We start from the raw sequence: 21,506 nt of genomic DNA, 5'->3' as shown, positions 1-21,506 counted from the left end.
AAACTAAGTAAAACTACAAAAACAAAATAACAGCATGACCTACTGGGGCCACCTCTTGAATCCCCCAGAATGAAGGAAAGGCTGAAGATAAGTTTAAAAAATGACTCACTGAGGACCTACTAAGATTTTGGCAGGCAAAGAGGCAGCCAGTGACTGCAAGGACATCCATCCCTAGGAGCAAGGAAAGAGTCAGTTTCTTCCTCTTTAGCAGTACAAGTGTGTGAGTTTCCTCATGGCTACTACAGGGAATATAGCTTCATGAGGAGATTATGTAGGCATCATGGAAAGCCCTCTTTATTTTCCTGGATATGCAAGCATTTATAGTGCAGCTATAGAAGATAAAGGCTGCCAGCTGCAGCTGAGATGGGAGTTGGGTCAGCCTGAAGGTCTCACCAAAGGCTTTGAAGAAACTCAGTGGAAAGAGTGAGAAGTAGGGTGTCCAGCAGAATAACTGCCTGAGCCATATGACATAGCATGCAGTTATTCTCCCATCTTCATACAGGTGTTCAGGGATTCATGCATGCAGTTATCCTTGGATACAGAGGTAGGCACATTAAATCTGCACAGACAGCTGCGCTATGCTTCCCAGTCACATTCAGATGAATGTTCATGCAGCAAGTTTGTCATACCACTCTCAGACACACAAATGTCAATAATACAGCATGAGAATTAGAGAGCCTCAGTGGAAGCCTAGCTATTTGCATGTGAAGGAGTTTCACTGTCCTCAAAGTTCCCTGCTCTATGTCTTACTATAAATGAATCATGAATAAAACATTCTGAGTTGTGAAGAAGAACACAGGTCCCATAATTGCAGGTAAGTGATGTAAAGATGTTATGACAACAACACCAAATCCATGCCACTGTAAGACATGGGGAGTGACAAAGAAACAGTCATCTCTACTCCATCAGCAGAGCCATCTCAGGCTATCTGCCTTTCACAGAGGCACATGTGCATATGCAAAGCATCATGAAAATAATCTACAACCACAGCTCCTGGCTCTGCTTCTGGGATGCTAGACTGGGAGTTTGGGTCCAGTTTGGGTCCAAGTTTTGGCTTGGTGGAGAGCTGAGAGCATGGCTTTCTAATGTAACTCCTCCATTGACTTTTGGATGTCATCACTAAATTCTGTCCAGCATTGTACAGAATTGCCCCACTACAAAATATATATTTGTGTTAAGTGTTTATTCCTGTTTGCAAAGCTGAAACTAGAAAGGGATTGTCTTTGTGATAAAATTCCTTTCAGGATTTGTGGAGAGCTATGGTAACTTATATCTCTCCTGTCCATGGCAAAAATGTCAACATCCAACAGGAATTGTTCTGTAACTTGCTGTCTGTAAAGCCTTTCTACAGGGATAGGGACACCAATGACAGAATGGTGACACTTAGTCTCAGGAAAAGGAAGCAACTCGCTATTGCCAGATTTTCCCTTTTTTTCTGGAATACTTTGTATACAGTTTCCTATGTGAAGAAGGACCTGCTGCATGCTCCTCTACTTCTGTTGTGGATGACCTGTAAAACAGGCACACAAATATGCATGCACAGGTCTGTCATTCCAGCTGCAGCTCTGATTATAAGGATCTAACCATATACTTGTTCAAGTTTCTTTCTAAATCCATCGTGATTGGTAGTGTGTCATGTTCCTTGGAAGCAGCATATATCAGGTCACAGAGTGTAATTAAAGGCAATTAATGCAATTACTCACAAATGTGCTGCTGATAATGCTGCAGATGCCATCGGGGCACTGTGCTCCCTGCTGCTGACCCCCACAGGCTGAGCCTTTTTGTTCTCCTGTGTTGTCATCAGGGTTAGACCAGGGGGCTGGAAAGGGGAGAAAACCACAATTTATTATTCCTAACTCTCCTTTCTGAAAATTTCAAGTGTGTTACACAGACCCTAAACCCATTTCTCTATTCTTTTTTCTATTCATTGTGTCATGGAGAATAAGAAGGGGACAAGGGTGAAGGTTGCCATGGAAAACGGCTGAAATGTTATTGAGCATTTATATATAAAAAACATATTCTACAGTAGTCTGTTCAGCAATTAAACATGTACTAAATGTGTCGATTTCCACTAATGAGTTTTATAATTCTGGAGTAACTATTCAAAGGGATTATAAATCTGAAAGACTTGAACTAGACTTTTTGTTTGGAATCCAGCCCTGTCTTTCCCTTTTGTCTCAGCTGCTGCCAAATAATTTACAGTTCAAGAAAGGCTAATGGAGCTTTAAACAAAGCACAGATGCCTCTTACATTTCCTTTGTTGGACTGTGGTGAGAAAATAGCCACTGCTTCCAGAGGAGGAGACGTGTATGATTACAAAAGTACCTCAAGTCTCCTGCTTATCTGTGGAACAGGTACACCACAAATCATCCTTTGTCCAGTGGGGCTGCTTTAAAGGGCTCAGTCCTACCTGAATTCACTCTCCCTTCTCTGGATTTATTTTTGTCAAGTGAGGTCTGGCATAGCGGGGTGACTGTTAAATTCATTTAGGTTGCTAAAGAGAGATTGACTGCTGTAAACTCATTTTTTAAAGCTGTCTCACGTAGTGGGTTATCTTTGGATCACCTTGTGAGCCTGGCAATGCGGACACACTAAAGTTCAACATTTCTCCCTCGCAACAGCATGAGACAAAAAATCTCTCAGCTTGGCTGAATGGTGTTGAAACCATGTATAACAATGCAGTTGTGACTGAGCTCATCAACACCAGGTCAGGGCTGCCCCATGATCTTCTAAATGCAGGTTCAGCAGCACTGGAGTCTGGGCAAACAACAGTCCTGCTGCAGCTGATGTCTCTGAGCTCTGCCTACCTTCAGGGGAGCTCCTGTTCCTGCTGCTGCTGGGATGGGGGCACTGGAAGGCTCAAGCAAGCCAAAAGCTCCAGCAGGAAGGATTGAGCGCACCTTCCAGACAGGGAGTCTGTGTCCTGGGAAAGATGCAGTAGGATTCATCCCACGCTTCACTTGGAGAACGCTGACTGTTGGCATATGTCAGCAGCTGATGGTCAGCTGCAAGCAGGTGTATTAGTGCCTATTTGGATAATTCAGGACATGAGTACAAATGAGGGGAATTGAGCCAGCCAGCACATGCACCTTGCAGTTCATTCCTGGAAGAACAAGGTATGGAACAGCATGCCATTGGGGAAGTGAAGAGACTTAATCCAACCGGAAATGGGCTACCATGGCAGGCTGGATGAATGCAGTTTAGTTTCCATACAGTAACCAAAAGGGTTTTTGTAAGAATGCTCAGTGTGCCATCATCCACTGCATCGAGTTTGTAGAGCTTTGCATCTTGAATTTTTTGAGAGCAACACACTGGTATGTTTGCTTGGAAATTTTCCTTGCAGCCATGGCTCTAGCCACAGAAAAGAGGCCCCACAAGCAGTGGCTAAAGGCTGGTTTCCAGTCAAACCTCCTCTGTTTCATGGTAATTGGTGTGAGGTATGCTGGGGCTGTTTTCCAGATGGGTGGCACAGTCATGAGTGCACATTCAGGTTGTTGGGGAAAATGAACACTGGAAGACCTGCAGTTTGGGTGGCTGCTGAGTCACCAGATTCTCAAAACTATTTCCATCTTCTGGTGTTAGAAGCTGAAGATGTGAAATTTTACATTACTCATCAGTTTATTATATATATTGGTTTGTATCCACAAAGTCAAGGATGTGTTGATTTGAGCTTTGCCTCATATCAATGTCCTGAGGCCCCTGAACACCCCTATGGAACCTGGTTGGTGAGCTGTACATCTAAAACCAAATCAGCCAGAGTTTCACAGTGCAGTTTGACACTGTCCTTTAATGTCACCTCACCCTGTACAGACATGGCAGCAATACTGATGTTTTATGAACAACTCCGACAACAAGAAAAAGTAAGGAGGGATGGAGTAAGGCTCCTTTAGTGCTCCATATTTGTCTATTTTATCATGATAATATTACCAATCACAGAGAAACTCGGAAAACAAAGTCCATGAGTTGTGAAGATGAATCAGCACGGCTCTTGATTGGTATTAGTGTAAAGAGCTTGTCTAGAGATCAAATAAATTAAAATCTCTTGCTCTTGTTCCTGATTCATCTCTCTTCTCAGTGGGCAGTTTTTTAAAATTGTAATTTAAAACATTTTTCAGTGACAATGTTTAATGCTTTCTCTATTTTACATTCGTAGTTTGATTTCAATACAGAAAAGCTCTAAAAAGCTTTGTCTGTTGGTGCTCCCTAGTGGTGAAGTTTGCCTACAGTAAAGCTGCTCCTAATTGTGCAATTCTGTATCTTGCATTAATTTTAAGTCCCTCAAAAGCCTTTTTGGGGCTATAAAGGTATTCATACATATCAGGGCTTGCAGGACTGCTCTTTCATGTAGCACAGGGCCTTCATGATGTGAAAAATATACACTGCAACAAAGAAAATCCTTTTTCCCTCCTAGGGTTCGTTCATTGATGTCTTTAGCACTAACCTGCTATGTAATTTTCCTAAATAAGGCGAGATAAGCCACTCTTTCTCTATCAGACAGAAAGATCTTTCTGTAACAACCAGGCACAAATGCAGTCAGGAAAAGGCACACACACAAAGAGGCATGGAGAATATTTGTGCCCCTCAAACCCATGTCCAGAGGCCTTTTCCAGCAGGAAGTGGTACAGTTCCCAGGAGGGTAGATGCTCATGTGTGTGTGCTCCATGGCTTCCTGCCCCAAAATTTGCCAGGATGGGGGAAAAGTGCTGGCCAAAAGGACTTCAATGAATGGCAAGCTGGCACCAATCCACACCTCTCTCTTTGGCAGGGCTTTTCCAACTGGAGAACTACCTGAGAGAGAAGGAAACCCCACAGCCATGAGTATACTCTTACCTGCAAAACAGCTGAATGTAGCCAAATGGCACAGCTCCCTAGTGCAGCAGTTGCTACACATAACCATATTCTCCCTGAGCAATGGTATTTAAGCCAAAAAAAAAAAATTCTTCTGACAGCCATGGTACAGGAATTACTCTGAACCTGATCTGACAGATAAACCCTTGCAGAATAGATTTTCATTGGTAAATCCTCATTGCATTGATCTCCTTCAGCACAAATTTCTTAAAGCCTTTGAATACCCCAGCGCACTCTGGCTTTTATGTCTACACAGGCAAATGAGGGAACAAAAAGAGAAGCTAGTGCAATCTGTACAGATCTGGTATCTTTTAAATCCATATATGTAATATATATAAGCATATGTATATAGATCTTAAACAGTCACACTCAGAACAACAGTGTTATCTCTGGCTCATTTGTGTAAAAAGTTGCTACGGCCACATTACAAGAAAGGTAGTAACGCAACACCACTTGTGCAGAGTTGATGGTATGTTTTGGTCCAGGGAAATTGCCATGAAGCCCCATACAGTAAAGGACATGGCTGACTGTTGTGGTTTAGATTCTACAGAGAAAGGGAAATTTTCCTAGGACTTTCAAAGGCACCAGAGAAAACAGTGGAGTCAGAAGATCATCTCTTTTTGCACAGAGGCAGTGAATCTGAGAAGGGAATGGGAATGCTGAGACAGGACCTGTGATTAGGGATGCACCCAGTTCCCTTCACCTCTTCCCTGTAGTGTGGCTTAATCAAACAAGGTGATTACCAGATGCTTTGGCTGAGGATTATCAGACTTTTTTGATAGTAAGTACCACTGTTTATCAGGGATCCTTATTGCTTTGAAGCTTTTTCTATCCTTTTATCTATCAGGAAAGACCATTTTCAGTACCATGTTCCCTGCTTCAGGCAGTTGAATCCTACCAGCAGACTGGCTCTAAGCAAATTGAAGTCAGTCCATGGAAGTGTACAAGAAAATTTCAGTTTTCAGTGTTCATCTTATGTATATACATTACTAAACCTTCCATTCTGATACAAGGAAGTCCAATACAGCAGATGGCTTCTGAAGTTGCAAAGTGTATTTCAAGTGGCCTGGAACACAGTTTTTTCCCCATGTACTTTCATAAACTTTTGTGAGCTGGTTCCCTGGGAGTTTCCAAACCCTGCAGACAGGCAATGGGCACTCCAGATTCTCTTGCTGCCCATGGGATGCCCTGGTTCACTATCAGGGAAATCAGCTGTGGCACAAGATAGTGTCTCTTGAACTCTCGGTTTGTTCACAGGTACTCAAAGTACCACCATCTGCATTGAGCACAGATACAGATGCAGAATTATTTGTTACATGAAATGACAGGTATTTTCTCTTGCCTTTTCTGTAAAATTCCTGCTCAACTATTGGGCACAAATGCCTTGCAGCTCTGTTGTCACATCTGGTTCCTAGCACTAAGCTTTATAAATTCTCATAGGAAAACAAAACAGAGATACAACTTCCATTATGAGTTACTGGGTGCTGTCTCAGGGATCATGAATGTCCAGCCCTATTTGTTGTCTCAGACTTCAGCATCCATCTCTTACTCCAGTTCCAAGAGAGTTAATTTTCTCAATGATTTTATGACTAGGAGTAATTTAGGATGTGACTGCAAACAGAGAGATTATGGTCTGACGTTGCCAAGTGATAGATGACCAGCCTGTGTAGGACAAGGTGGTGGTGACAACTCACATGCAGCAGCTTTGAACTGCAGGCCAGGCCCTCAATGGCAGCTGTGTGAAGCAGAGTGAGAGTGTGGGGCTGAAAAACTACAGCCCCCACTTGCATTCACTCCACTTGAAGGTAGGGGCATTTGTGGTAGTCTGAGTGGTCCTTAAAAGCCTCCATGGAGCAAAAAAGGTTCACTTTTGTGAAGCTGGAAGTCATATATCTCCTTTGGATTGCTGGGGGTAAACTTGCCCTTTACAGGTCCTCCTCAGTGAACAAGGGCACAAAACCATATTTTGTAACCTGTGTTATTCACTGGGGCATGAGACAGCCTTTCACTTGTCCTCCACAGAGAAATCCATCCCAGTAAATTGTGTGCTTATAGAAATAATAAGTTATAGAAAATAAGTCTTATACATTATAACTTTAGTATAATTGAACATAATTATAAATTATATAAATTGTTCCAGGCAGCCCATGTAGGGGTGGTGGAAAGGGACTCTCCCAAGATCTGTGGCCTAAGCTGTCCTGGGGTGTCTTCTCAGCTCATGAAATAGATATACCATGAACAGAGAATGATGTTCTCCTCCTGGGCAAGCCATGCAGGGCTGCTGTGTATGTTTCTGACTGCAGGAGGCTGTGTGCTGAATGAATGCCAGCATGCAGTTTCTGACTGGTTCCTTGTCCTTTGCTGCTGAAGTGCCTTACAAGCATGGAAAATGGGATTTAGTTTACCTAGAATTTTGTTTTTCCCCTGTGTGGTAGAAAAACCCCTCACTTTTAAGCATTTTAGCACCTGGCAGAAGGGGTGATTTTGCTGCTTTAGGGGAATGTGCCTATTTGGTAGTTGTGCTCAGTAATCCTGTGGTCATCCTTCAGTCCACCAGACATGTCTGGGTGCTAGTGGGGGTCAAATCCAATGTGATCTCTAAGGGTGAAAAGCCTTCACTGAATTTCCAGGTGATCTGTGAGATGAAGAGGCAAAACAGCCTGAAAGCATGGGAATGAAGGAAGGTGCTAAACTGGGGTTTCCCTCCTTGGCTCCAGCCTACCCATTACCATAGGGTGCATGCAACAGGGCTGCAGCTCAGCAAAAGAACACTGGTGCTGGGTCTTTCTGGTGATACAAGCCGTGAATGTGGTTTTCATGGCTTAACTCCCTGATCTGTAGCAAAGACACCTGAACATGTTTACAGAAGCAGGGACTGGTTTTGTCAGCTGCTGCCCCAGAGTGACCTTGGTGCCAAACCCACCTACGATGCAGTCCTAAATCCTGGGCTACTAGTAATGCACCAGGTGTTCCAGATTGTCAATTAAAGTCAAGAAGCAGTAAATACCCTAGAAGAGAGGTAATACCTGGCTGTTTGTTAGACTAAGCAGCCAGTGAGGGCAGCTACAACTTAGCACTTTCAAATCCTGCAGTGTAAAATCTTAATCTGCTAACACAGACATTGGACAGAAGTTGGTTTTTTCTACAGCAGCCTCTGTGCTGACGCAATCCCTCTTCTCAAAGCTTTTCCCTCTGCTCTTCAATCCCACACCTCTAGATCAGGAGGAGGCAGCAGCCTGGGTTTCCCAGTGAAGCACAGCACAAGAGACAAGCAGCTGGCAGCCTGCCACTGCTGTGCCACTGCTGTCATCAGACAGCCCAGTGATGGACAGTGTAAATAAGATATTTTATGGTTTGCTTTCCTTATTGCCACAGGATATGTCAAAACAGCTCAGTATTGAAGCCATTCACATGGCCTTTTGTGCTTAAAGGTGCCTTAATTTTTTTTTGTTTCAGTGTTCCTTCTCATGGGGGGTATATAAGGTGATAAAAGTTTAAATAGGAGGAAAAATGCAGCACTGAATTATTGAATTAAGTGCAAAGTGTATTTTCCACACAGTCCTGCCTTGTATTAATTTTTAATTGTCTGTGTGGAGGTGACAGATTTCTCTTGTACTTTATTTTCAGGCAGATTTTGAGGGGAAAATATTTCTAGGTAATAGTATAGGTTTATGCTCTTAAAACTCCAGACTTTTCCAGAGAGCAGGTAATTGAAGCCACAGTGGTGGGGAAGGATGAGTGAGCAGACACCTGCTTGTTAACAGCAAGATCTGTGTGAGATGAGGAGTGATGTTATGTAAACTCTTGCTGTTTGTCATCCAGAGAACTAGAGGTAGCTGATACCAGTCCACATCAGTGAATTTTATTGGACAAAATAAATGTTTTTCCTGTCCCCACACCTAGGGGATCTGGAAAGCACCAGGGAATGTCACTTAAATTGAAGAACTGTTTGCTGCCTTCTTTCTACCCCCCCTTTACAGTTCCAGAGTTGCTCCCCTGAGCAGAGCTTTGGTGTGAGAACATAGGCTGCTTCCAGACAGGGGTGAGAGATTGACCTGGGAGGATAATATGTTTTTTTCCAAGTAAGAGGAAACAGATATAGGGTTAAATAGATGACGAGTGACCTTGTGAAACCCAGCTAGAAACACTACATTCTCAGGTTGAATACTCATTGGATTTGTCCGTTTCCTTTGAGATAATATTTTCCCATTCTTTGAAAGCTGATCTTTTAGAAACACATTGCAGCAGAGATGAGGGAGTGTTATATTGGTTTGCTGGAGAAATGTTTGTTGTAGAAATAATGAAACTGAGGTCATGGATATGTGCATGGGCACTCCCAAAGTCTAAGTGCTGTAATACTGCATATATCTATACACTGAGTTGCTCCTAATTTGATTCCAATTACAGTGTTTCGATCTTTGGGGAATATTACACCAGAGCTTTAAACCGGAGATCTGACAAGGCACAGTATCAAAAGGATGTGAAAGCTTGCAGAACCACAGTTCTGAAGAGCACCTTTTGGTGCTAATGCCTGTCCATGTGAAAATTAGTCCTAGGAGGATGGCTATATGAGCCATCACTTGCCATATTGCTAACTAAACTTTGTAAGTGTTATCTCTGAGCAAACTCATTTATCATACTTCTAAAAAGTTATGAGGAAACTTTGCAAGTAGTTGACTTTACAAGTAGGACAGAAAGTGAACACGAGGTGAAGTGTCAACAGTACAGTATTGCATGATGTTCAGACGTCCTAACACATCCTGTGGTATAAAGGAAAAGTGCATATGCAGTCTCCAACTAGGGCAAAAGAGAGCAAGATTGATCTGAGGATATCCTTCACACAAAACCCGGGAGCAATGGAGGTACATACATGAGAGAGATGTTCTGTAGTGTCACAGGCTAAGCTGACACACTTGGGAGAAGCTGCTTTCTATAGTCATTTTGGTTACATGAGTGCCAGCTTTGTTGTTCTGATCCAAAACTCTCATTCCTCTGATCATTTCTTCTGCCTGCAGATGACCTGATGGCTTCCTGGGTCATGACAGAAGTTGCAGGCAGCTATGCCAAAATATAGGTCAGCTCTTTGTTGCTAAAGTCCATCACAGAATCACAGAATTATCACAGTTGGAAGGGACCTGGTCCAATTCTCCCCCTAAAGCAGGATCATCTGGAGCACGTTACACAGGACTGCATCCAGGCATGTTTTTGGTATCTCCAGAGAAGGGACAGCAACTCCCTGAGCAACCTGTTCCAGTGCCCTGGCACCCTCAGAGTAAAAAAATTTTTTCTTATGTTTAAATGCAACTTCTGATGTTCCAGCTTGTGCCTGTTGCCCTTCATTCGGTCACTGGGAACACCTGGGAATAGGCTGGCTCCATCTTTCTTGCACCCACACCTGAGATATTTGTAGACAATTACAAGGTCTCCTTCCAGTCTTCTCTTCTCCAGGCTAAAGAGTCCCAGCTCTCTCAGCCTTTCTGCAGAAGAAAGATGCTCCAGTCCTCCAGTCACTATTCTCTGTCTCTCTTGAGCTGGGGAGCCCAGAACTGGATGCAGTATTCATTCCATCTGGAGCCTCACCAGGGCAGAGCAGAGGTGGAGAATGACCTCCCTCAACCCACTGGCCACACTCTTCTTTGTGAAGCCCAGGATTCCCTTGGCCTTCCTGGCAGCAAAGGCACACTGCTGGCTCATAGATACTTTACTTATCTGCCAGGACTCCCACATCCTTCCCCTCCAAACTGCTTTCTGGAAGGTCCACCCCTAGCCTATATTCGTCCTTCAGGTCCTTCCTCCCCAGGACCCTACACTTCCTCTTATTAAACCTCATCAGGTTCTTCTCTGCCCAGCTCTGCAGCCTGTACAGGTCACTCTGGATGGCAGCACAGCCCTTTGCAGTGTCAGTCTCCCCTCCCATCTCAGTATCAATCATGGAACCTGCTGAGGACACACTCTGTCCCCTTGTCAACGAACATGTTGAACAACACCAGACTGAGCACTGACCACTGGGAGACTCTGATGGTTACAGGCCTCCAACTGGACCCTGCTCTACTGATCACCACCCTCTGAGCTCTGTCACACAGTCAGCTCTCAATGTACATCACTGTCCACTCATGCAGCCCACACTTCTTGAGTTTCCTAAGGAGGATGTTAAGGGAGGCAACAGCAAAAATCTTGCTGAAGTCAAGGTAGACAACATCCACTACTCTCCCCTCATCTAGCCAGCCAGTAATGACACCACAGAAGGCAATCTGGTTGGTCAAGTATGATTTCCCTTGGGTGAACCCATGCTGACTTCTCCCAATGACATTCTTTGTTTTCACATGTTTCGTCATGACACCCAGAACTGTTTTCTAGCACCTTGCCAGGGACAGAGGTGAGACTAACCAGTCTGTAGCTGAAAGTATCCTTGTGATCACAGGCCCTGGTTCTCGGCGGGGGACTTCAATCACCCATATATTTCCCTCAAGGACAACACAGCCAGGCACACACAGTTAAGAAAAAGTGTAAAAGTAGTTTCTCTCCATGAAGATTTTAGCTAATTGCATACCTATAAGCACTGGCTTGCAGCTCACAGCTGTGTTTTGTTTCTACAAGGCTGAGGCAAGCCAGTCTCCTATTTGGGGTCCCACTGGGGCTGGAGGGGCTCCTCTAAGCGAGCTGGAAGTGCTGAAGGTCAGGAGATGCTCTCTGAAAGGTTGAAGCCACTATTTTTCACATAACTTTACAAATCCCACCCAGCAGCAACTATGGAGACAGACTGATGACTATTTTGATTTCTTATGACAAGTTTATATGGTTTAATAAGGATCCAGCAGAGCATCCATTTGCTAATTGTGTCCTCAAGTTGTGTAATAACACTTCCTTGGTCACAATTTAAACAAAACAAAACAAAACAAAACAGAAAGGCTGCACAGGCAACTGGAAAATAAAGCTATGCAGGAAACTGAGTTGTTTTTCAAGGAGTTGCATGACCTTGGGTCCCAACAAATTGGGAAACATGTTTTGAGGACTCTTTCATCTTGACATGTTTCTGCCAGTCTGATGGAATGTGGGGGATTCATTGCATCATTTCCCTCTGGGTGGGATACAGGCTGCTATTTGTGAGGTTTTGTTTTCTCTTACAGACTTTCAGATTATTTTTTTAGGGCAAACTACTTCCTTGGTTTGTGCTTGTCATTGCTGTTTCTATTTTGAATGGGTGTATTCTCTCATTTCCCGTTTTAATTCCTGCTCTGGCACCTCTGTCTCAGGGAGATGCCTTTACTATAGGGCAGAGGCTCTCAGAAGTTCTTGTCTGCTGGCTGCACTCCCTGGGCCTGGAGTTCATCATGGAGGGCAAAAATCTGTAACTTCAAATGTATTTGGATTATTGCATTCTGTTGGAGCCCAAATTTTTCTGAGAGGGTTCATCAGCAGACGTGTATTTCACCCTGGCTCGGGCTCTGTCTCCTGTTTCCTAGTGAAAGCAGTAATGAATTATGAGCATGCCTCCAAAGTGAGAGCAGTAAGGTTGTGCAGCTCTAACAGGCAGCACAAAGAGAGCTGCAGTTCATAGAGCCATTATAGCCTGAATGCAAAAGTATTTTTATTCCTTTCAGTTCATGTTGGGCAGTTACATTTGTACACAGAGCTTTTCTTCCACAATTTCCTAGAGAATGTCTCTCTGGGCGTGATAGTGGAGTGGCAGTTTTGTTCTGATCATTTCTACCAAGAGACGAGATTTGCCTTCATTAACGAGTAACCAAATCAAACAAAACCTCCAACCTGTCATTTGAGAGACTGCAGCAAACCCTGCCAAGGCCACACAAGTCTGCAAAGTTGACTGACTTTGCAGCTAACAGTCTTACAGTAAGATAATAAGGAAGCTTTTTTGTTGGATTCAATGAAGAGAAAGACACATGGGGAAGTGTTTTGTGGGGTGGGTTTTTTTGTTTTTTTTTCTTTTAAAATGTCAAATGAATCTCTTGTATACTTACATTTATCAGTTGTTGATAAGCTTCTGGTGTATTAATTTGTCAAAGTTTTGCTCACAAATGAGAATAAAGAATATTTTTATAACTACAGTACAGTGAAGAAACGAACATCTGCAGTCCTTAATTTCTCTCTTTTCTTTTTTTTTTCAAGCCAGCACTGCCTGTCAAAGGGGCCAGGAACTCAGGTAAGGAAAAAGATTTAATACCTGTTCTCCTCTTGGCTCATTGGCAAGACTGCTGATTTCTCTGTCATCAGTTTTACCACATTTTGGATTTGATTATACTTTACTCTCTTGGTAAAACCTAATCACTGATGAATTATTGAGTGAGAAGTGCTCTGAGTTTTCAGCACGACAACTGTATTAAGACTTACTGCCTTTCTTTACTAAAGGAAGAAACAATGTTTTGACTTCACATAACTTAATTCTTCTCAGCAAAGAATAAAACTTGTAACAACACGTGTGACTAAAAACATAAAATAATCACACAATGCATTTCAAATTGTTCAAGATTAAATCTTTTGGAGTATTATTTTAAAGTAAATACTTTGATTTTAAAGCATCTTATTGGGTGTAGTATTTTTGGGGTTAAAACAAAATCATAACATTTTACTGTAACAGAATCTCCTGATGAAAGGGAAAAATCTTCTGCATTTTTCAATAAATGAATAGTTTGTCCAGAAAAAAATATTTTCCAAGTTTACTAAGCATTATTACTTCCTAAAGACTACCTATAACTTATGCCTCATCAAAAAAAATTTAATTGACCACTGGAGTGTGAACTAGGCTAACTGTTCTGTCTTCTGCTGTTGGTAGAAAATCCAGATGAGGTCTGAGTATGACGATTTGTAATTAAGATAAGCTAGTCAAAACTTAGAACAACAAAGAGCTGAAAGAAGAGTTTGTTGCAGCAAAGCAAGCAAGGGGGGTTTATAGGCAGGTAAAAATGATTTGGTTACAGGGTAATAGATGAGGCTGCTTACTCTTACGGTCCTCTTTGAGATTTTACATGTTTTAGAGGAAGAGTCTTTATTCTTATTCCTAGAAACTATTTTTGAAAATATGTCTAAGCAATGAATAACATCAGGTCTTCACCTGTCATGTTTAAACTTATTTTTAAGCAACTTTTTGAACAGAAATAATGCACAGTCATTATTAGTATTCCAGATAAATAAGTGGCCAATAAAAAAATATTGTGACTTCTGGTCCTTAAGTGTTAATTAAAGTACTGATAGAAGTATATCATGTGTTATTGCCCCTTTCTGGATACATTGTTTAGCAACTTTGTATCATGCAGCAGACTTACAAGGTCTGCAAATTAGAAAAGATATCTCAATAAGGATACAGCACAACTGTAAGTAACAGTTTCTTTAGCTTTCAGTACCTGTCTGTACTGTAGGTGGTCACCTTCTTTATGCCCAGGAAGATGTTAATGCATCTGATCCTGCTGAGCCTGGTGATTGGGAGCAGCCAGGGGTGCTACTGTGAACATTACCCGTGGGGGTCATGGTCTGCCTGCTCACACACCTGCAATTACGGCACACAGACAAGGCACAGGTAGGACCAAACTAACTCATTACTTGTGTGTTTCTATTTATTTCCTGAGAAACTATCACTGCTGGGGAGGGGGACCTGTGTCTGAAGCTTCAGTTTCCACAATACAACAAGAAAAATTGTCTTATGCAAGTGTTTACGAAAGCGCAAGACTTAAAAATTACAAAATTATGTGCACAGAGCACTGCAGTGCCTCCAAACAAACCTGTATCTGCCAACATGCAGCGAGGAGAGAACACTGAGGTCCAGCAATGGCCTTGCCAGAAGCATGCGTTGAGCAACCAGACTCTGTGATCATGTGGGGATGGTGCTCAGTGCCCTGCTCTGGGGGCTCTGACCATCACAGAGCAATGCCCCAGGAGGGCCGAGCTCCAGCATAGCAAGCCTGCAGAAGTTTCTACCTGTATGACTAATTTTATGACAACAGTGAAAATCAAATAAAACTCAGCAGCACCAAATTAAATGCAGTTCAGTGATATACTCTAAACTCATGAGAAACCTCTATTTCTCCTGGCTCTTCCTGTAGCTGTTTTCTAGGATACTTGAAGTGACATGACTTGAAAAGAATTGCTCTGTAAACTTAAGGCATAATTGGATTTTTATTTTAATCAACAGTTTGCAACTACCTGCTATCTCAACTTTTTTCATTAGGCTCAAATAATTTTCTATATTAGATTTCACCCACAGAAAGAGAACATTTACGATCTATGATTCATTCCTAGCATAACTTGCTAAACTTTTTTAGGCAAATAAGAATGGATGAATATTATAGCCAAAACTTCTGTGACCAGCTGTGCACAAAGCAGGAATTTCGTGCATGTAACCAGCAAACATGTCCTATCAACTGTCAACTTGGAGACTTTGGCCCTTGGTCAGAATGTGACCCATGCATTAAAAAACAAGTAGGTAGAAAATGTATTATATGGGTTAGAGACAAGAAATTATGCTTAAGTTATCTCTGTTTCAAACATTCAACTTTATGGCAACTGATCTGAAAATTAGAGTTTAAGTTAGCAAGGGAAATTGATTATAACAGTGGAAGAGAGAAAAAGTCAAAATAAGTGTATCAAAACAAAAACAGGTGATTTTGTTAGTATAAATCCATTTGTGAGAACTTTCTTCAAAAGTTCAATTTTTGTAACTAAAAAAAAGAGTTTTCCACATAAAAGATAAATTAATCTGAAGAGTTCGCCTGTTTGTTTAAGCAGGAGAAAGTAACAAAAAAAAGTGTCTTCTCCATAGCCTTCTATCTGTTCTAAAGAAAAGGACAACAGGGTCAAATAATATATTAAAAAGAGGTAGCTGACAAATCTGAACCAGCACTGGCTAGACATGTTCAGGTTATGCCTTACCTTGATAGCCAGAATAAGTTTGAAATTGCTGTTAAGAAAACCAGAGCACCATTTACCCAGCCTTTTTAACCTACACAAAAAACAGGGGTGAAAAGTCAAGTAGATGTCACCTCAAGAAAGCAAGCCCTGGCAAATACAAGGTTGTAGGGAGTAGAGGGGGGCAAAGTGCAGGTTGATTGGGGCAGTTACGTGGCTGGTGGACCTGAGTTTTGAGGCTGACCATCATGGAAGCTCTGAGTTTCTATACAGACAGTCCACAGCTCTCCTGAATATTCTGCTCGGCTTCAGAAATACGTGCCTGGGAAGCAGGCTTGAACAACCTGTCAGATATCATATAATTACATGCTTACCTCACTTTCTGATGGTCATACAAGAAAGACAGGAGGAGGCTGTTCTAGGCATGAGATGAGAACCACCCCATGGGCTTCCCACCCTGCAGGTTGAATGGAGAGTGTGAGAGCACAGAAGGCAGAAACAGTGTAGGAGACAGCAAACAAGCTGCAAGAGCTGAAAGGGGACATCACTCTCAAGTGAACTATTTTGTTGGGGGTTTTTTGTAGTTGATATCCTCTCAAGGATGAGTTTCTCACCTACTCATTAATGTATAGAAGAGCTGTTGATTTTTATTAACTTTAAATATTGATGCAACACATTTGATGTTTCAAGCAAAAAGCTGGGTTTGTGGGCTGTGATCCATTTTTCTCTCCAAGCTGTAAAGATCACTGTTTGTGACCTTTTTAAGTATAAACAACCATCAGAACGGAGGATGTGACTTCTAAGATAAATGTGAAGGCTACAGTAAGCAAGCTCCCAGTGAGGGAGAGGGATTAAGAGGCAGAAGTTCACACAAATAATATCACTATGGAGCCCAAATAGAGTACAAGGAAAGGTTATCTTGAGATAAATATCTTTCAGCTCTAGTGTTGTTCCTTGCACACTTCCTTCATAGTCACTTGGTTACTGATTTTTACTGTCTGTCTACAGGAGGGGAAGTAATGGAAATCTGAAAGAAACTGTGCTTTTCCACTGGAGACAGTTCTTAGAGTTCTCAGTTCAGTCACATGCAGACAGGTCTTGTCAGCAGTCCTTTGATGTGTACTAGGAAAAAGATCTGAAATTATTTGTCTAGCAGCCTTCAGCTTAGTTATTCTGTGTGAAGGGTACAGACTTGCATAAAAAAAGAGGACCCAATGAGATCTAGATTTTGCTCCCAGATCTTCTTTAGTAATACAAATTTTCAGGAAAACTATTTTTGTCCTCCCCAGTCATCCAGTGTTCCTCAAAAAAGAGGCCCCATGTGTTGGAACCAAGCCAGCTGGTTTGGGGATGGAGACACATGCAGTTCCCTGCTTGACTTACTTGGGATGATGGCATGGCTAAAAGCCTACTTTAAGGGCAAAAATAACTTATTATTTCCTTCAGGATCTGGTTTTAATGAAGCTGAAGCAGCACGGAGAGATATGGTTCTGGGCTGGGTGAGGGGGTGGAGGGACAGAGCTACAAAATCATCTTACACAAACAAGCCTGATTTCAATTCTTCCACCTTTCAGTTTCGTGTCCGGACACTCCTGCAGCCATCCCAGTTTGGGGGTCAGGCCTGTGCAGAGCTACTGGTGGATTCCCGACCTTGCTTCCCAACTAAGCTCTGCAACATAGTGGAAGTTGATTGCAAGAATAAATTCCAGTGTGAAAGTGGTAATGATAATCTTCATTGCATAATTGGTGTTTTAGTAAATAGTGAAAGGATTAGGTACAGGGACAAAAAAGGTCAAGATGATAGAGATGGTGTATGTTCCGTGCAAAACTCCATGGAAAAGGAGCAGAGAGCAGTCTACTTGAGAACTTCATATGTATTAGTAGCAGCTTACATTTGCAGTTTCTTCTGTATCTAAAAGTAAATAAAAATAAAACCTCCAGCCTGGGACATCAGCATGACCATGATAAGTAGCGCTGTTCCAATAATCCTTTTTTGCACAAATATTTCATGAACAAACATACATAACATTTGTCTGAGCATAAACTTGCACTGTTGCTATTAAATTTGTGGGTATTTCTTGTTTGCTTCAATTTAAATAGGCCAGATTAGCTTCAAAATAACTTTAGCCACATATCCTTTTGCTAAACCTTAAATTAAGCCTTTGCAGCTTTGAATCAAGGCACAACTGGCAGAACTGGAACAACCCTTTCTGTTTGGAATAATTTAAGCATTGACTGCCTCACTGTTAATTCTCATGGCAAGTTGACACCTTTACTAGTGAAGAAGAAGGACTGCCCTGTTCTGTATTCGGACTTGATCAATCTTTATGTAAAGTCTTTTGCTGCTCTTTCTCAAATGCAGGTCGCTGTATTGCAAAAAAATTGGAATGCAATGGGGAAAATGACTGTGGGGACAACTCCGATGAAAGAAATTGTGGGAGGAAGAAGACCGTGTGTAACAGAAAGTATGAGAGCATCCCAGGTGTGCAGTTAATAGGCAGTGGGTAAGCCAGCTTTCCTTGTGTTTCATAAACTTGAGATTGTTATCTCTCTAATTTACATAGTAGATACTCCTCAATTAGCATGTGAGAATTCCCATGAAAACGCACAATATCTCAAATTAAAATTAATGAGAAATTATAAAAGTGCAAAAAAACAGGTGTGTAGAATGTAAATATGGTGTGCCTGTTCCAGGTTGTCTTGCATTTTTTCCTTTTGAGCTCAGTGCACTCTAGTAGCATCACTTATGGCAGAAATGGAGTATTGCTTGTTCATTTTCTTAGGCCACATTTAGGTGTTTCTCTGCTGAAGAGTGACTGCCTCATGCTGACGTTGGGATTACCTAGAGGGTTAGGCACTGCAATAGAGTAGGAAGCAGCATTGCTACTGCAGTGCTTTTCAGGTTGATTCAGTGTGAATGAGATGTTTTTGTAGAGGAATTTCCTTCCAAGAAGTAGCAAAACCCCGATGCTCATACTGTATCAGTCAAACCTACAAAATCTGCAGCGCAGCCATATACCACTAATGTTTCATGTCTGTGTGTTTTTCTGGGATAATTCAATCTCTGGAAATATTTTTTTGCTAGATTTCACATTCTGGCAGGAGAGAGCCGAGGCGAAGTCCTTGGCAACTCATTCAATGGAGGACAATGCACAACAGTGAAGCACAATGAGACAAGGAAATCATATCGTGTTCCAGCGAACCTCAAGGCTGTCAGCTTTCAGGTATTCTCAAGCAGCAACTCCTAGCTGAAAAGCTGTTGCCATGACCACAACCCAAGTTATGCACTGAAGACTTAGGCAGTAATGTCTTAGGACAAGATTTCTCAACCTAGTGAAGCCTGAACATGCTTCAAGTAACGAGTGGAAATGGGATAAATAGAGTAATCAGGGTGCTGCTACTCACGCCTTTCCGATCTCTGTTTAGTCACCATTGCATCATGTATCAATATCATCATGATAGATTTTTACTTCTCTCCTGCCTCCTTGTGTCTACTGCTTGTCTTTGTTCTGACTGGGTACCAAAAGCGTTGCTCCTGACCCTGCTGTAATCTAACCAGAGGCTTGTTCAAATCCAAAGTTCATGTCAGGCTGTCTTATTTCCATCTTCCTTTTAGTCAAATGCAGACTTGTGTATTGTTCCTCCTCAAGACATTTCAGCCCCTTCCTGTTCCCAGCTCCTCCAAAGAACAGCAAGACAGACACTGGGGCTGGGAGGTGGGAGGTACACAGTCTAAGGAGGATTCTTGTAGGACATTCCAAGGACAAAAAAAGGCCTGGCTTGTATCTTATAAAAAATCTAGGAATCACTGATTTTTTTTTCAAGACTTTTAGATTGATGCGTAGAAAATACCTTGAATACCATAGTTACATCACAGCATCTGTCTGCGTGCACATCAGCAGGTCCTATATGGAGGCAATAAATAACACACTGGGAGGACAGGACATTAAAAGCTCAGCAAAAAGATGAAGTTTGAGCTACTAATTATTCTCATGAGTGCTGTGAGGTTTTGGTATGACTTTAACAGTAGCCACTGAACAATGGATGTCCTAATGTGTTCCATGGAAATTGAAGTTGCATTGGCCATGGCATGTAGTTTTGCCAATAACAGTGAAAAGTTATTGCATGCAGAAATACTCAGTGAGGAAAAACAAAAAACCCACCTTGTTTTGCCCAGGTCTCTTTAAAGCTTTGGTTTATTAAGTTCAATTTGGAGAGTGCATCTACATCTTTTAACATTTGGAGTAGTCTTTGATACATGAGGGTCATTAGATCAGACTTTCATCTTGGAACTCCAGAGTGCTTTCATACAAATGCGCAGGACTTCTTGGGGAGTGGAAGTGGATTGGGGAAATGGACCACCTCATCGACCAAGGTCCTTAGCAGCACTACTAATTAAACAAGCCTAGGGGAGGAAAAGAAGTTACTCTTTCAAACATTCACAGGGATTTGCCTGAGTTTCAGGGAATGAATTATTTCTGAACTGATGCTACAGTTGTCTTTGTACATTATAAAACAGCACCACAGTGGCTTGCCAGCTTGATCAGACAGGTTTGCTTCTGGTTTCTCTCCACCTGTCCTTAGCGCATGTCCTTACCACCATGCACTACGGGTACTTATATTGCAAGTGTACTCTGAGACTCAGGAAGAAAACCAGATTTATCTGGGAATTAAGAAAAAAGGACAGAAAATACCAAGCGTTTGAGCATGTACAATATAGAAGTCACTAAAATGGAACTTTGTCAAAGTGTGAACATATCATAAAATTCTGAAAGTCTCTGAAAAGTGTATGTGTAAAACATTTATTGAAAATTATTCCTAAGCTTTGGGTCATGGGGTGGAGATTTTAGAAGGTGTTACATATTTTGTTGGTTTTTTTCTCCCTGGTAGAAATGCCTACTAGTAAATCTATTTCTTCTCTTGTATTTATCTTGTCTATTAACCTTTCTCAGCCTCATCTTTCATGTTAACAGCAGTATTTTGGCTTACTGCCACATCTCACATAATCAAGTATATTTCTTCCATAAGAAATTGAGAATTCCTTGCTTGATAGGTTTCTGGTTTGTGTTATATGAGCAAAAGCCTTTTGGTTTACTGAGTCTCCAGGTAACAGATGAAGAGGATGATGTAACATCAGATTTCTACAATGATTTGACTCCTCTGAGTGACAGTGATCATGGAAGTGGTTCATCCACTTCCAGTGGTAAAAGTTCTTCTGGTATCCCACTCTTATTTTCAAGAAAGACAAGGGTTGAAGTTATATCATCTACCTCTTTCAAGAAAGCCATTGAAGCCTCATATAAGAAGGTAAATTGAACATTGCCTCCAATTTCCTCCTTTCACTTTATTTCTACCTACTCATTTCATAACTGAACTACCAAACGGTACTTTCCTTGTCAAGGCATTAGCATTATATTTCTTTTTTTAAAAAATAACACTAGAGGTACCCATTACTGAGTTCCTCTTCTGATAATACAGAATGTTCCTGGTTGTAACATACCTTCTGTAATGCAGCCTGGGTGTACTGTTTTAGTACAGAAATCACAGGCCTATTTAATTTTAAAAAATATGGATTTGACATAGATAGGAACCACCCCTTGCCCTGCTCTAGTTATAGACTAATAAGACAGCATGCCATGTAGTAACATTAGCAGACAACTAAAAAGAAATTTAAGTGCTCTCAGGAATGCTATGTGTATGTGTGTACTGGGAATTAACTTACATTAGTTTGTATTTGGTAATTAATTTGCATATCGGGGTCTCATATCCCCAAGATACACTTGGTCATAAGTACAATCTCA

At 41.7% G+C, this 21,506-nt stretch overlaps 1 protein-coding gene and 1 long non-coding RNA gene across 7 annotated transcripts in view; one reads left to right on the top strand and one right to left on the bottom strand.

The window, feature by feature from the left end:
* LOC115599883 overlaps positions 1–14,309 on the bottom strand; it is a 94,031-nt gene extending 79,722 nt beyond the window's left edge. Inside the window, exons 1-2 of the long non-coding RNA XR_003988662.1 lie at positions 14,208–14,309; positions 1,704–1,819 (exon numbers count right to left, since the gene is read on the bottom strand). This is a non-coding gene — a long non-coding RNA (uncharacterized LOC115599883). The remainder of the gene's footprint in view (positions 1–1,703; positions 1,820–14,207) is intronic.
* Positions 12,646–21,506, top strand: part of C6 (complement C6) — a 28,097-nt gene continuing 19,236 nt past the window's right edge. Inside the window, exons 1-8 of one of the 6 annotated variants that reach the window (XM_030467100.1) lie at positions 12,646–12,699; positions 12,976–13,009; positions 14,223–14,380; positions 15,123–15,279; positions 17,280–17,424; positions 18,068–18,209; positions 18,791–18,929; positions 20,812–21,012. In XM_030467100.1, the coding sequence (XP_030322960.1) occupies positions 14,238–14,380; positions 15,123–15,279; positions 17,280–17,424; positions 18,068–18,209; positions 18,791–18,929; positions 20,812–21,012 (927 nt within the window). In that variant the 5' untranslated portion in view covers positions 12,646–12,699; positions 12,976–13,009; positions 14,223–14,237. Of the gene's footprint in view, positions 12,770–12,975; positions 13,010–13,744; positions 13,764–14,222; positions 14,381–15,122; positions 15,280–17,279; positions 17,425–18,067; positions 18,210–18,790; positions 18,930–20,811; positions 21,013–21,506 lie in introns of those variants that run through there. The other 5 variants (XM_030467099.1, XM_030467098.1, XM_008493471.2 and 2 more) reach the window with 5 other exon arrangements.

This window comes from Calypte anna, chromosome Z (genome assembly GCF_003957555.1).
Source record: "Calypte anna isolate BGI_N300 chromosome Z, bCalAnn1_v1.p, whole genome shotgun sequence".
Lineage (NCBI taxonomy): Eukaryota > Metazoa > Chordata > Aves > Apodiformes > Trochilidae > Calypte > Calypte anna.
Note: the sequence above shows the minus strand (reverse complement) of the source record. Positions and strands in the feature narration are given on the sequence as shown.